Raw genomic sequence first — 14,858 nt, forward strand, 5'->3', positions numbered from 1 at the left:
GGATAGGATGGCCTGAGCAGAGCCAGCAGCGGGCAGGGTTCAGGTCGGACCAGAACAGCCCCAGAGTTCCCGCTCCTTTGTCGTAGTTTGTCTCCTGTGCCGGTGAACAAAGGCTAACCAGAAACAGACTGGAAGAAGAAAGTATTTTTTTGGCTTAAAGTTAAGGTCCATCGCTCACAGAAGTCAGGGTAAAGACTCGGAGGCAGGAGCTGCAGCAGAGGCGGTGAAGGGCGCTGCTTAGCTTGTTCCTCAGAGCCCGCTCACGCCAGGACCACTGGCAGGGGGAAGGCCACCCCTTCTGTCATCAGTCTCTAATCAAGAAGATGTCCCACAGACATGCCCTCAGGCCAGCCTGACAGAGGCAAAGCCTCAACTGAGGTTCCAACTCTTCCCAGACAAATACACGTTTCTGTCAAACTGATAGAAACAACCCAGTTCAACCTCCAGTGGACTTTCTTAGTCTTGGTACTGACGGTGCTTAGATCCAGATCATTCCAAGTTATGGGGCCTCTTGTCATGGCAAAAAAGGAAATGTCTTAGAAGTGGTTATAGTAACCTCGGTGGAGAAGCCTCATGATAGAAGAGCTCTCCTGAGCACGGTGGGACACCCTAAGAAGACCTGTGTCTGTCCTCAGTGCCCCTCCATGGCATACTCAGTGAATCTGTCCACGAAGCCTATTGCTTCCCATGTTTGTCCTTTTAAGCATCCTTTTTAGATGTCATTTTCCTCAGGTCGGGGTGTTACTTGTCAAAGTGCCCACTATGCAAGAAGCCCTGAGTTCTATCCACACCAATAGTGAAACCAACAATTGTGGTGAATATCAGTAATCCTAGTTCTCAAGAAATGGAGGCAAGATGGTCACAAGTTCAAGAGCACCCTCGACTATATAATGAATTTGAGACCAGAATGGGTTACATGAGATCCTATCTAAAAAGATTAAATAATACAGGCAGTGGTGGCACATGCCTTTAATCCCAGCACTTGGGAGGCAGAGGCAGGCAGGTTTCTGAGTTCAAGGACAGCCTGGTCTACAGAGTGAGTTCAAAAAAAGTAGTAATAATAATAATAATAATAATAATAATAGACATTTTACTTTCCTGTTTGTTCTACCACCATGCAATTTTGATGCTTTTATATACTCATTTTCAATTACTATACTAACAGATAGTCACAAATTTAATTAAAATAATACTTAAAAGATACACATAGTGGCATATGTTCTCTGGGAGCTGAGGCAGGAGAGGATCAGGAGTTTAAGTTCATCCTCAGCTGCATAGCTAGTTTAAAGCCAGCCTAGGCTACATGAGACAAGTTCAGAACAATGCCTGTGTGTGGCCTCTGCTTCAGGTCTGTTGAGCGCAGGTGTGGACTCTGCTCCTAGGGGCGGGTCTCCCAGATGGAGGCTCTCAGAGTATGTGTGTGAGGCTCATTCAGCCTGTTGGCAGATTCCTTTCTTCTTGGTCTCCTTGAAGCCTACATCACCACAGGCAATAGAAGTCTGTAGCCATCCAGCAGCCACAGGAAAACTGGGTTTACCTGAAAGTGAGGCTAGAAATAAGGTAGGGGGTGGGGTGGGGTGAGAGAAGAGTGAAGCCAAGACAAAGTTCTGATCAAGGCTCCAAGTTTAATAATAAGTTTTGCATTTATAAAGGGAAAAAACACACAAGACCCATTCCCTTCTTCACCTGGAGTATGTTGTAGCAGCAAGGTCACCCCAGGCAGCCAAAACATCAAAGTTCCCACGGGAACCTGCAACTGCAGCCAGGACAGATGTCTCTGTCCAGGTTGATAAGACCTGTCATGGCGAATGTTCAAGGTCTGCTTAGCCTGCTCAAGGCTGGGAAACTGCTCAGCCTTTTCAGGGTTTCAGCCTTTCCCCCTCTTTTGTTTTTTAAAGATGAGCAGTACGAGTTGTAGGACAGGGGCACAAGATTTACTTGTTTTGTATAATCCCGCCTAGGGTATAGAGTAGCCAGGCATCCGTGCCTGACTGAGGTTGGTGTCTGTATTGCTCCTTCTTACCCGTCCTGGAAAGCAAACACAGCTTGTTGGTGTTTGTCTCTGTCTTAGGTTGGTAGGACCACAAGAACACTCTTACCCGTCTCTCACGAACCACCTTCTATAGCATACTCTTTCCCATACAAGCCACGAAGGACGTATCACAGCTGCATGCTGCACAGTCACTTAATGCCTCTCTCCGTAACGATGAACAGCTGCCATTGTGAATAGCTGAGCTTGCTGGAAGCGATCTTGAATGAAAGCAACCAACCTGTTTAAGATACAAGGTCCCCAAATTAAAAGCAACAACATTATAATTGAGGGTCCAAGCAATGTAGAAATTAACATTGTAAGCCATGGAGAATTGGAAAACCAAGATTCAGACCATCCCTGATTCTGTTCTCCTTCTCCTTTCCTTTTTGCAAGTCCTTCTCAAACTTTAGCCATAGAATCCTTTATTACTCCTGAATGATCGGTGTAGAAACAACATTCTTCATGGAGGGTCCTCCCTGTGGAAGGAATAAAAGATCAAGTCCCCTTCTGTTCTGAAGAACTACCTCAGACAAGGATGTTAGAGACTCTTGCAAATAAGAAATAGAAGTTTCTATCTTTTCTATATCTGTTTTTTTCCTTGCAAAACTAGGGCAGAAGCGCCTGTAGCTGCTCTTCCCACAAAAAAACATGTAGAGTCACCAGTTCCCAAGCCTTGGTAATTAATTTCTCTGTTGATAGTGAAATTTCCTCCTGCAGGCATATCCATCAACTTAGTGTTGTTTACCATGACCACAACTTCTAGGCCTTCCCATACAGATGAATGGGGAAAAGAGGTGGATCAGGAGCACAGGCTCAGTACAGCCTCCCTGTCATCATGGTCAGGACACGCTACAAGCTCACGATCAGCATCACTCTTTGTCCCAGCACCAGCATGTCTCATTAGCCACTCTGGCAGCTAGCACGCTCCTTCAGCATCCTGCAGAAAAAAACACAAACATGCCCTCTTCCCCACACTCAGAGTTCCTTGATACCAAAATTTAAAAATTTTTGTGGTGTTCAGGAATATTATTCCCCCTTTATTTTATAAAAATATTGTTTTAAAGTTCTATGGGCCTGTTCTACGATACCCTGTCCTTGAGGGTTGTAAGGAATCCCAGTAATATGACTAATATTAAATTGTTAACAAAACATCTCGAATGCCTGACTGCAATAGCCAGTTAGTTCTGTCATCTGTCTTAATCTGATTTAGAAAACCCAGTATAGAAAAACAACACAGGCAATGACGAATTTCATTTTTAGTTGCTTCTCTGTTAAGGCAGTTGTAACTAGAAAGCCTGAAAAGCTCTCAATAGTCATATGTGCATTTTTTAATTTTTTTAAATCAAATATGAGTAACATCCATTTGCCATAATTGATTAAGTGTGAATCTCCAGGATTAACATCATTATGTGGTACATGAAGAAATTGAGGACACTGAGGACAAGTCTTTATAATTTGAAGTGCATATTTTCTACAAATACCAAATTGTTGCCTTAAACTATTGCTATTTTGATGATGTAAAGAAAGATTACTATTTTGGCTAATTGTTCCTGTGTAAAGCCCATATTCTGCCTGGTATGCAAACCTGCTGTGGCATTGCCCTCATGAAGGGATCCAGGCAATATAGTATGAGCTCTTAAATGTCCTATAAACTAAGGAACAAACAGTACATTCTCTTAAATTGAATTGTATTTGCATAAATAATTGCAAAATTTGAAAATGAGCAATATCTTTAGAAAAGGTGCAATTTCAAGCAATTATAAGCTATGAGTAATATATTTTGGTTATCAGTGTACAAATTAAAAGCGTGATTATTCAACGTTTCAAAAAACAGTGGCTGTAGCACATAATTCAATTATTTGTGAAGCAGGGGGAAATTTAAGAGAATAAACGTGATCCAATTACATATATTTCTCTTCTATTAAATGAGCTGTTTATAAATACAGCAAATGCATTCTTTATTGACTGCATGTAAAAATTTGCAAAAGTATGCATAGGCAAATTCTAACAACTTGTCTTTTGAATAATTATTATCAAATTTACCTAAAAAATTTGCCACACAATAGGCCAAATATCAGTATTCTGCAGTAACCAATTTAATTGCTGTTTGGACTAAGGAATAAATATTCCGTCAAGTACTTTTACAAAATATGTTCATGATTCTATTTACAATTCTGTATTAACATAGCAACAGCTTCATAATAGGGTGTTCAAACTTTACTTGGAGATGAAGAAGGATGAATTCACATTAATGGTCCCTTTTGCCAAGGGACTGATATTAAACCACCAACAATTGACTTTTCTGCAAAGCTAATCATCCCTCATCAGTTAACTGTCCAGGGGAATTAGGATTTGCATTCCCCTTGAGACTATCAAACAGAGTTTTAAGTTCTCCTGTGGCAAGCTTAAGGTGAGGTCTTAACCAATTAACATTTCCTAAAAACGTTTGAAAATCATTTAAAGCAAGCAAACTCTCTTTTCTTATTTGAATTTTCTATGCCACAATTTGTTTAGGATATAATTAATCCACTTACCCGATTTTCTCTTAACTACCAATATAGTTGAGTTAAAATCTTAAGCTTGTGATTGAATTGTAAACTGCAGCTAATGGAACATTGACAGTTTAACTATATTTTTAAGTTTCTTTTGCAATATTAGAGCATGCCCATAATTTTGAAAAACAAAACTCAGTTTTAAATAATCCATTCTCAGCATTACTTTCACATACAAAGTTTGGCTGCCAGTTCTTATATGTAAGTGCATGACAGTACAGCTTTTAATACCTCATTAAAGAGACATCATTTAAAATTCTATCCTTTATAAGTCTAGGTTCTAGGATAAGAATTACATAAAATATTATCCCAATTTAGAAGTATCTTTAGAGATCTGTTTCCTGGGTTGGCTCATGCCACGTGTTGTTTAGGATGAGTTACCAATTTTAAGCTAACTTTCTGTTACCAATGTTATACATTTTTATTTATACCCAATAACTTATAAGCCAATATTCTATAACCAAGACATGCAGGACATATTTATACCTTAAAAACCAGTCAGAAACAAAAGTGAAGTGGCTACACACATTTACTTATTTAAACCAGACAAAAGTTTCTTACTTTTTTTGTTTAGCTGTAATTTCAAGAGAAAAGCACCTTGTCACTCACTGAACCCAATAAACACAATCACAGAGATTTTTCTAGGAAAAAGCAGCCATCATCTCCCTTACCAATGATGCTGAAAAGCTGTTGGCTCCTTTAAGAGCGGCTTATGTAGATAATCAGCCCTCAGCAGGACTTCTCAAGCTGTGCTTGGCTTCCAGCTACAGTACAGGGAAACAATTTCTGCTGTAAAAATTGAGACTGCCTTTTAAACAAGTTAAACTAAATCAAAGGGTGGACAGCCAGCAGATAAAGTTTTAACCATTTTTTTTCAGCATGAAACACAGAACAACAATCATTCAAACAACAAAACAAAAACAAACATAAATTGACAGACATATGGATAGATTGGTGTACCAAGGACAGACAATAGAGAAGGAAAAGAACTAGATATCCCAAAGAGACCCAGATATCCTAACTAGAACTGAGGATATCTCCAGTAGGAGCCAGAGAGGAAGCGGGGTGTCTCCTGATTTCCTCCTGTTCCTAGGAGAGCTCTGAAATAGCTTATATCCATTTTCCTTCTCTTGATAAAATAAAATGCCCCTTTTCTGAAACCTATTCTCTCTCTCTCTCTCTCTCTCTCTCTCTCTCTCTCTCTCTCTCTCTCTCTCTCTCTCTCTCTCTCTCTCTCTCTCGTTCAAGATCTAACTCTTCATCCCCTTCTTCTGGGAATTCTTCCAGAGAAGGGAGAGGAGGCACCGTGGTAGCTTCTGATAGTTGTTTCCCAGCACCCTGCATTTCTAACTTCCCCAATTCCTCCCCAACTTGTCTAATTCTTTCATTTATATATTTACCATTCCTACTTCTGGGAGCCATGCACAGCTTGAGCTAAGAATTTTTCTAGCATCTGTTTTTTTATTTTTGTTCTTTGATTTTTACACTTTTTATTTTATTTTAAACCCTATTCCTCTTACCCGGAGCATTTCTTGACTGAGAACAAATGCCTGTTTAGAATTCCCCTGCCCCATTACACTGCCACACCTAGGTGAAGTCGATGTTGGGCCAACACCTCTTCAGCCTAGCCTGTATCCCTCTGAATGCACCCTTTCACAGTTGTATCCACCTGAATGCACAGTTTTCAAAGGTTAGTGCTAGCATTCGTTCTGTGTGTTCCTTACCGTGCTTCATGGGTACTTTCACTTGTCTTCTGTTTTCTCTGGAGCTCCACCCAAGACAGCGTTCCTCAGTAGTCCCCCTGCCCCTTGGGTGCCCCCTGTAGCTGTCCAACAGCCATGGGCAAACCGGGTTTACCTGAAAGGGAAACTGGAAATGAACTAGGAGGGGGAGAAAAAAATGAAGCCAAGACAAAAGTGCTGATCGAGACTCCAGATTTAATAATAAGTTTTGCATTTATAAAGGGAAAAACACAAAACCTGTCCCCTTCTTCAGCTGGAGTATGTTGTAGCAGCAAGGTCCCCATGGGAACTTGAAACTGCAGCCAGGACAGATGTCTCTGTCCCGGTTGATAAGACCTGTCATGTTCAAGGTCTGCTCAGCCTGCTCAAGGTTGGGAAAACTGCTCTGCCTTTTCAAGGCTGGGAAAGGCCTACTCAAAGCTGAGAAGGCTACAGAAGTCTTTTTCCTCTTCTGCTTCTGTTCATGTGGTCACACTGGGCCCAAAAGAAATAGAGAACCATCTCCCAGGTTAGAAGCCTTTGGGACAGCCTCCTGGTGACATAGACACTGTCGTGGGGGCAGAGGTGGACCTGAGATCTAGCATCCTGTGGTTGCTCTTGCAACATAGATATGCTGAACAGGCACCACGATAAATCTGTGCTACATAACAAGAAGTGATATGCTTCACCTTCCGCTGAGAGAGCATGCGCAGTAGCAGGAATCAGACCGGGTCACCCTCAGCTATGATGTTATGGGGGCTATGATTCCCCCATCCAATGAGAAAGACCCTGCCCCTCTCCTAAAAGACACCTGGGTCACTCCTCTGCACTTTCCCATGAATAGAATCACTCCTTGTGTACTCTTTATCATGTCTGATTACTTTTCTCAAAAAACCACCTTGCCTTTCATCCTCATGCATCCTCTTGTGGGCAGGAGCCTGTCCCTTCCGGTGGTTTCATGGCAATGCCTATGTGAATATGCAACAACCAGCTTGTTTACCACTTTGGGACTCTCAGGAAGATGGCTGCCGTAGACAATGGAGCCCATATCCACTGGGGGCTCCACTTGTGTTTCTACTGGATATAGAGCCAGCCACAGAACTGTGGCCCCTGTGGGTGTCCATGTTCTGTTTCTGCAGATCCTGCCAGTTGGCAAACATACTGACCTGATTTCCTTTCCCACCAACACCGGCCTAGGGTGGGGTCTCCATCTCTTCATGTCCTGCCCCACACTTAGTATGTGTGATTTTCTGTGTGACTCAGAGGAGGACATTTGTCCACTTATGATGGGAAACTTGATCCTTAATGGAAATCAGGGGACCAAAAAGAAAGGCCCTGACCTGGTCAAGAACTGAGCTCAGCTCTTACCTGTGCTGGGGGTGTAGCTCTTGGGCAAGTGCTTGCCTTGCACACTCAAAGCCCTACATTTGAATCTCTGGCACTGTGTAAACTGGGCGTGGTTGTGCATGACTCTCATTCCAGCCCTCAGGACACAGACGCAATGATGTCAGAAGTTCCAGGACATCCTTAGCTATCTAACAAGTTCAAGACTGGCCAAGGCTACAAAAGACCCTGTTCTAAATGTGTGTGTGTGTGTGTGTGTGTGTGTGTGTGTGTGTGTGTGTGTGTGAGAGAGAGAGAGAGAGAGAGAGAGAGAGAGAGAGAGAGAGAATGTGTGTGAATGTGTGTGTGTGCATGTGATGTGTGTGAGTGTGTGTATGAGTGTGTGTGTGTGAGTATTATGTATGTGATGTGTGTATATGTGATGTGTGTGAGTGTATGTATGTGTGTGATGTGTGTATGTGTGTGATGTGTGTATATGTGATGTGTGTGATGTGTGTGTATGAGTGAATGTGTGTGTGATGTGTGTATGTGTGTGATGTGAGTGTGTGTATGTGATGTTGTGATGTATGTGAGTGTGTGTGATGTATGTGTATGTATGTGATGTGTGTGAGTGTGTGTGATGTATGTGTGTGATGTGTGTGAGTGTGTGTGTAAGTATGTGTGTGTGACTGTGTGTGTGTGTGTGTGTGTGATGTGTGCGAGTGTGTGTGTGATGTGTGCGAGTGTGTGTGTGTGTGTGTTCTCTTAAACTCAGAATTGAAGCTCTCCCCAAAGAGCCATGATCAGAGGGCATGAGAGGGGCTGCCTGCCCAGGAAAGACTAGAAGACAGTCTTGCCTGCAGTTAACTGAGCAGGTACAAAGGGCATCCCGAGAAGGTGGCCTGTGAAGCCAGAGGCACAGGGGATGTGTTTACGCTCAAAGCTGCTTTGTTTCCAAACTTGTGCAGATCCCAGATGCCTTGGCAGCTGGTGCTGAGCAAACGTGTCAACAAACATGTCACGCGTATTTGCAGTGTCAGCTGCCTGCGGAGGCAGTCTTCCCAACAACACTTGCCGTCAAGGCCCGAGGACTCTGATTCTTGCAATGACATCTCCCTGCTCTTAGAGGAACCTTGCCTGTCTCCCCACATACCCGCCATCTCACCCAGGCAAGGACTGGCCCTCACCTTACCTCCCCACTAGGAGGCATGGCAAGTCTTGCTAGCCAGCTTGCTGTGAGACCCCATCTTCCATCTAGTCTTTCAAGGCTGGAACCACCTTGGGCAGGTAGGCCACCACGCCCACCAAGCATTGGCTTAGCGTCTGGTCCTCATGCTTGCCCAACAAGAGCTTTACCCACCATCTCCCCAGCCCACTCCTGGCTTCTTATCTGGCCTCACGGGCCACAATAGCACCACTGTGAATCACAGCCTGGTGATTGCATGTCACTGCAGATATGGATACTGTCCCATCGAATCTATCTGGGTTCCAGTTCTAATGTCTCTAGGGCCATCTCAATACAGTTCCCCCACACTGTGCACTGTGCTGTGCCTGTGCATGGCCACACTGCCATGAGAAACGGCTATGGTCTGACTTCCCTACACCTGGGCTAGATGTGCACAGTGGGCCAGGGAAGACACTCACCAATCTGAGACCTCCAGGCTATTGTGCCATACCTCAGGAGCCCCGTACTCTATCTATGACTTCTCTCCTGAAGGTTCTCAATCAGTACCTGGCAAGAGATGCCCACACTGGCAGATGAAGACCCTGAAGTTCAGAGATGTTAAGTGATTTGCTCAAGGCTACACAGCCAAAGCCAGTTCTCCGGTTGCTGCACTCTAAGGCAGGCAAACCTCCTGGAAACCTGTCCTCATTTGTTCCTGCAGCCACATGTCCCAGATATCTTCTGTTCTTAATGTCACGCTTTGCCAAGCAAGAATGCCACCCCCACATCTTTTCTGGGCCCAGATAGGCAAGTAAGCTGCCAGCCTGCCTGTCTCTCTCCGGAGGCCTTTCCCCCTCAGCCCATAGCAGCAGTTTGCTTCCAGCCTGGTCTCATCATGGTCCTGATTTCTCACGGGCCTCATGAGCAGGGCAGAGCCAGAAGGAAATGCTTTTCTAAGGCTCTCACCTACAGAGCAAGGTCTTTAGCTGTGCCGAGCAAGTGTGTACCCAGCGTTGGCATTTCTGAGCAGAGGTCCCTGGAGTGCCTGGCCCAGAATGCTATCAGAAGCTGGCAAACCCACCCTGGAGGCATGCCTGTGTGTCTTGGGACAAACTGCCTGACCTCTCTGATCAGTGAAGAAAGTTCAAAGTTCATACTTCTCATCCTTCCTGCCCACCACCCCCCATGTCTCCTAGACACACCAGGGAGGGGTCACAAAGCAGGGAAAGCGACAGAAGTATGAATCTGCCCCCCCCTTTCTACTGGCCCAAGCCATATCCCACAGCCACCAGAATGGCTGCTAGGAGTCCCGTCCTGAGGAGCAATGACACTGTTCAGACTGGCATTGAGCTTACCATCCTATAGTGTCCAAAAGAGGCAAGTGTCCAAGAGGCCCCCACATTCCAGGGGGTCTCTACTTGTTTGCTTTGGTTTGTTTTTGAGAAAGGGTCTCCTGTAATCTAGACTGGCCTCAACCTCTCTTTGTAGCTGGATAGCCTTGAGTTTCTGAGCTTCCTGCCTCCACTTCCCAAGTGCTTGCAACTGTGGGAATGAGCCACGGTGCGGTGCTAGGTCTCTGCAGTGCTGGGGATGGAGCCCAGGGCTTTGTGCATAGCAGGTAAGCACTCTACCAACAGAGAGCTATCCTCAGCCTAGAACTCTGTGTGTGACCCAGGCTGGCCTTGAACTTGAGCTTGATAGGAAGCTATACCACACCCTTCAGATCCCTACTTTTTATAATAAATGTTCCTATTCATAGCAAGAGAATACTTTTTGATTTACAAACTGCAAAGATAGTTCTTGTCTCCTTTCTCCAGCTACTCCTAAGGCCAAGCCACAGGCTTCCCTTAGAACTTGCTGGTCTTCCCCATACTTTCCTTTTGTGACGTGCCCTAGAATCCAAGCCAAGATGCCATGGTGCATTTGGTGTGATCCCTTTCATAGTCCATAGATCCTTTCATGTCACAACAACCTCCCCCCTGACATCCCCCGTCCCTGCTTGGTGCTGCGTGGGTGAACCCCAGGACTGCTCTTTTCTAAGTCCACTGCAGGTGTGTGTGTTTGGTCACTAGCATGAAGGCCAACTCCAGCACCAGGACAGGAAGGGATCTGGGCTCCAGGTCGACCTCCAGCTGTGTCCTTGGCTTCCCATTCCGTGAGCCCAGAGTGACAACCTCATCGCTGTCTTGAAAACCTGAACTAATCTGAATTCATAGCTTTGCACAGTACGCCATTAAACCCAGCCCAAACCTCCAGCTCAGTGGTTCTCGACTTTCCTAACGCTGCAATCCTTTAATACACTTCCTCATGTTGTGATGCGCACCCAACCATAAGATTATTTTCGTTGCTACTTCATAACTGTAGTTTTGCTACTGTTACAAGTCATAATGTAAATATCTGTGTTTTCCGACGGTCTTATGCGACCTTAGCTGTTCATCTGACCAGTCACAAGTTATCTTAAGGATGTGGAAAGGCCCTGTCCAGTGCCTACCAGGGAGCAGGTGACCACATGCACCATGCTTCCGCCCTGGTCTCTCTGTTGCATGCTGTCTGGAGTCATCTCCTGGTGGGATGGGACAAGGAGGAAGGTTGTGGGTAGGAAGTCGCCACCTCTCAGAGTGTTCCTAGAACCCCTGTAAGCAAAGACAGGCACAACCCTTCCCTCTGATTAAAGATACAACCGTTGAGGCTTCATTTTACGTGGTTATATATGCTTAATAACTTTAACTTTGTTTTGCTTAGTGGTTTTTTGAGACAGGGTCGCATGTAGCCAGGCTTTGAATTCAATTTGTAGGTGGGGATGACCTTGAACGTCTGATCCTTCTGCCTCTACTTCCCCAGTTCTTGGATTACAGATAAGTGCCAGCACACCTGATCTATGGGGTGCTGTGGATGGAGCCCAGAGCTTCCTCCACACTAGGCAGACACTGCCACCTGAGCTTTGCCGCCACGCCAGCCCCTGGAGGTGTATTAATACAGGATTCTACTCTTAAAGGTATCTGCCGCTCTTAGGGGCTCGCACTACTGTCCCTCAGCCAGAGGCCATTTGAAGCTACATTTTTATCAGAACCAGAGAGTCAGTGCATACATCCCGTTTCTTTGGAAATGTGTTCATGCTGTCTCCCCAGTGCAAGCCCAGCAGCCACAGGGCAGGGCAGACTCATCCTCGAATAGACTGATCCCTCCTCTGAACCCCTCACTTCTCAGGTATGAGGAGCGAATAGCATCAGTTTCAGAATTGACTCACACTGTCGACGTCCTTGCAGAGGGAATGAATTCTCTGCACTGATATCTATCAAAATGGAGCTGGTGCGTGTGCATGTGTGTGTGTGTGTGTGTGTGTGTGTGTGTAGGTCAGAGGGCAATCCCAGATGTCCGTCCCTACCTTCCTCTTCTTTGTGACATAGACTCTTGTTCCCCACTGTGCACGCCAGGCTGGCTAGCTTGAGCTAAGGATTCTCCTGTCTCTGCCTCCCATCTTGACACAGAGACACTGGGGTTATGGACTCTCGCCACCACACACTTTACACACTACCACACACTGCACACGAGTTCTGGGCTCTGAACCCTCACAGTTACATGGTGCTTCACCCACCATGCCAGCTCTCGGCCCCTGCCTTTTTTTTTTCTTTTGATGAAGGTAAACTAGTGCGTTCCCACAGGCCAGCTGTGTGTGTGAGGGCTTAAACCACTACAGTGACACCAGTGAGCCTGCGATGCACCGGACGCCTATCTGATGCCTCAGCCATGTAAAGATGCCTCGTGGAAGAGGGCCTGGGGCAGGCCCCAAGAACTGACATGTCTGCCTGATGGTCTTTTACAGAGCACGTTCATCAACAGACCTGCCCTGGGCATCCTGCCTCCAGAGAACTTTGTGGACAAGCTCCGGGAGTCCTTGATGTCGGTGAGTTTGGGGGATGGCCCCTCCCAGGTTTGTGGTCCCACCACCACTGTCTTCCAGTCTGCCTGTCTGTCCTCAGAGGTGGCCCAGGCAGAGCTGGTTAGGATGGGCAGGCAGGGGTCAGCTGCTGCTGGAGCTGTCTGGCTATATGAGGCCATCTCAAAAGGAAGAAGGGAGGCAGGGAGGGAGGGAGGAAAAATATTTTGAAAGAAGGATATAAGAGACAGCCTTAGCCGGGCGGTGGTGTCACATGCCTTTAGTCCCAGCACTTGGGAGGCAGAAGCAGGCAGATTTCTGAGTTCGAGGCCAGCCTGGTCTACAGAGTGAGTTCCAGGACAGCCAGGGCTACACAGAGAAACCCTGTCTCGAAGAACCAAAAAAAACAAAAAAAGACAGCCTTGCCAAAATGACCAATTTACTACTTGGTTCTTTCTTAAATTGTGTGTGTGTGTGTGTGTGTGTGTGTGTGTAAGTTCGAGTACGAGTGCAAGTCTCATGTAGCCTAGAATGGCCTATTTACATGGACACGTGTGTGTGTGTGTGTGTGTGTGTGTGCGCGCACACACACACACACACACACACACATTTTTATTTAAATTTGAGAGTCTCACCTCGTGGTCCCAGCTAGTGCTGAGATGGACAGGTGTAACATCACACTGGCCTGGGCTCTGCCGCTGCCGTTTCTCCTGCCTTCTTTCCTCTCTGCTGACCTCAAAGCTCTTCCTGGGCTTCTCCACTGGAAAAGTCTGAGCCCACTCTTCCAACCTGCTGTTTCTGGTGCATTCCTGGTTCCCTCCCTCACCCCTCCCACCAATGCTGGAAGATTCTGCTTCGGGGTAGAAACAGTCCAAATGGCTCATAGTGGACCCCTCTGCAGGTGGCGCCCAAAGGCATGTCCCAGCTCATCACCATGGCCTGTGGTTCCTGCTCCAACGAGAATGCATTCAAGACCATCTTCATGTGGTACCGGGTGAGCCATGGCGCAGGCGTGCCCACCGTTGCCCCTCCCTCCACCCAGCATGCTCTACTTGATCTAATCTAGAGAGAGCCTGGCTGTCTTCCCCAGCATCCCTGTGTGTCCTGGCACCAGAGACTCAGGCTCTGCCATCAGTGCGGTTATACGGAGCTATCGGGGCGGAGCCTGACAAGCAAGCGGGCGGCCGTCACTTAGGTTAATGGAGAAAACAAACCAGGGGGATTTATTCAGTGTAGCCATGTTAGGAAGAAGGACAAATAGAAAGGTCTAGTCACACCCCAGTCTGTCTCCCAGGTCCAGATATGAGACTTTGGTTTAAATAGAAGGGCAGAGATCTATATACCGAGGCAGCCCTGGTCAGGGTGTGGCCCCACCCTGCCACTGCCTCCTGTAAGGTGCTGACGATTTGTAAATCCGTCTCAGGGAGACAAGTTCCCGTCCAGTTGCCCCTTGGGCTTCAGCACTTTTTTCTCACAATTCGAGACCCTGGGGGGAACTTCAGGTTCCTGAGGGCCGATTGTTTCTGCGGCCTGGCAGCCATAGCTCTTTATTCCTGCCAGGATTATAGTCTCATTTTTTTTACTATCATAAATTGTTCCATCTCAGCTGGGTGGTGGTGGAGCACGCCTTTAATCCCAGCACTTGGGAGGCAGAGGCAGGTGGATTTCTGAGTTCAAGACCAGCCTGGTCTACAGAGTGAGTTCCAGGACAACTAGGGCTATACAGAGAAACCCTGTCTCAAAACTAACTAACTAACTAACTAAATAAATAAATAAATAAATAAATAAATAAATAATTTAATTAAAAAATAAATTGTTCATCTCAACAAACCCTAGTTGCAACTGATAAAATATTAATATATCGTATAGCAGAATTTGCATTTATTTCATTGCAAGCTCAATTAGTGTCATGTGTCATGATAGAACATTAAGTCAACTCTTAAGAAAATGGTTGTCTGGATTAAGCATAACCTTGGTGGGGGAAGGGATGCCTCTTTGAGCCCAGCCTGTCTCTGATGTACTCTGTTCTGTTTTGGCAGAGTAAGGAACGAGGGCAGAGAGGTTTCTCCAAAGAGGAGCTGGAGACCTGCATGGTTAACCAGGTAGGTGCAGAGCTGGAGAGCTGGCTCAGCAAAGCTGCTTAGTTCTAAGCTCGATAGTCTGAGTTCAATCCTGGGAATGCACGCGC

The 14,858-nt window shown here is 46.0% G+C and overlaps 1 protein-coding gene across 3 annotated transcripts in view; it reads left to right on the forward strand.

The window, feature by feature from the left end:
- Nucleotides 1-14,858, forward strand: part of Abat (4-aminobutyrate aminotransferase) — a 94,751-nt gene that overhangs the window by 65,607 nt on the left and 14,286 nt on the right. For all 3 annotated transcript variants that reach the window (XM_052194880.1, XM_052194882.1, XM_052194881.1), the window contains 3 exons: nt 12,617-12,697; nt 13,572-13,664; nt 14,710-14,772. In XM_052194880.1, coding sequence (XP_052050840.1) covers nt 12,617-12,697; nt 13,572-13,664; nt 14,710-14,772 — 237 coding nt within the window. The remainder of the gene's footprint in view (nt 1-12,616; nt 12,698-13,571; nt 13,665-14,709; nt 14,773-14,858) is intronic.

Source organism: Apodemus sylvaticus, chromosome 10, assembly GCF_947179515.1.
Source record: "Apodemus sylvaticus chromosome 10, mApoSyl1.1, whole genome shotgun sequence".
Taxonomy (NCBI): Eukaryota; Metazoa; Chordata; class Mammalia; order Rodentia; family Muridae; genus Apodemus; species Apodemus sylvaticus.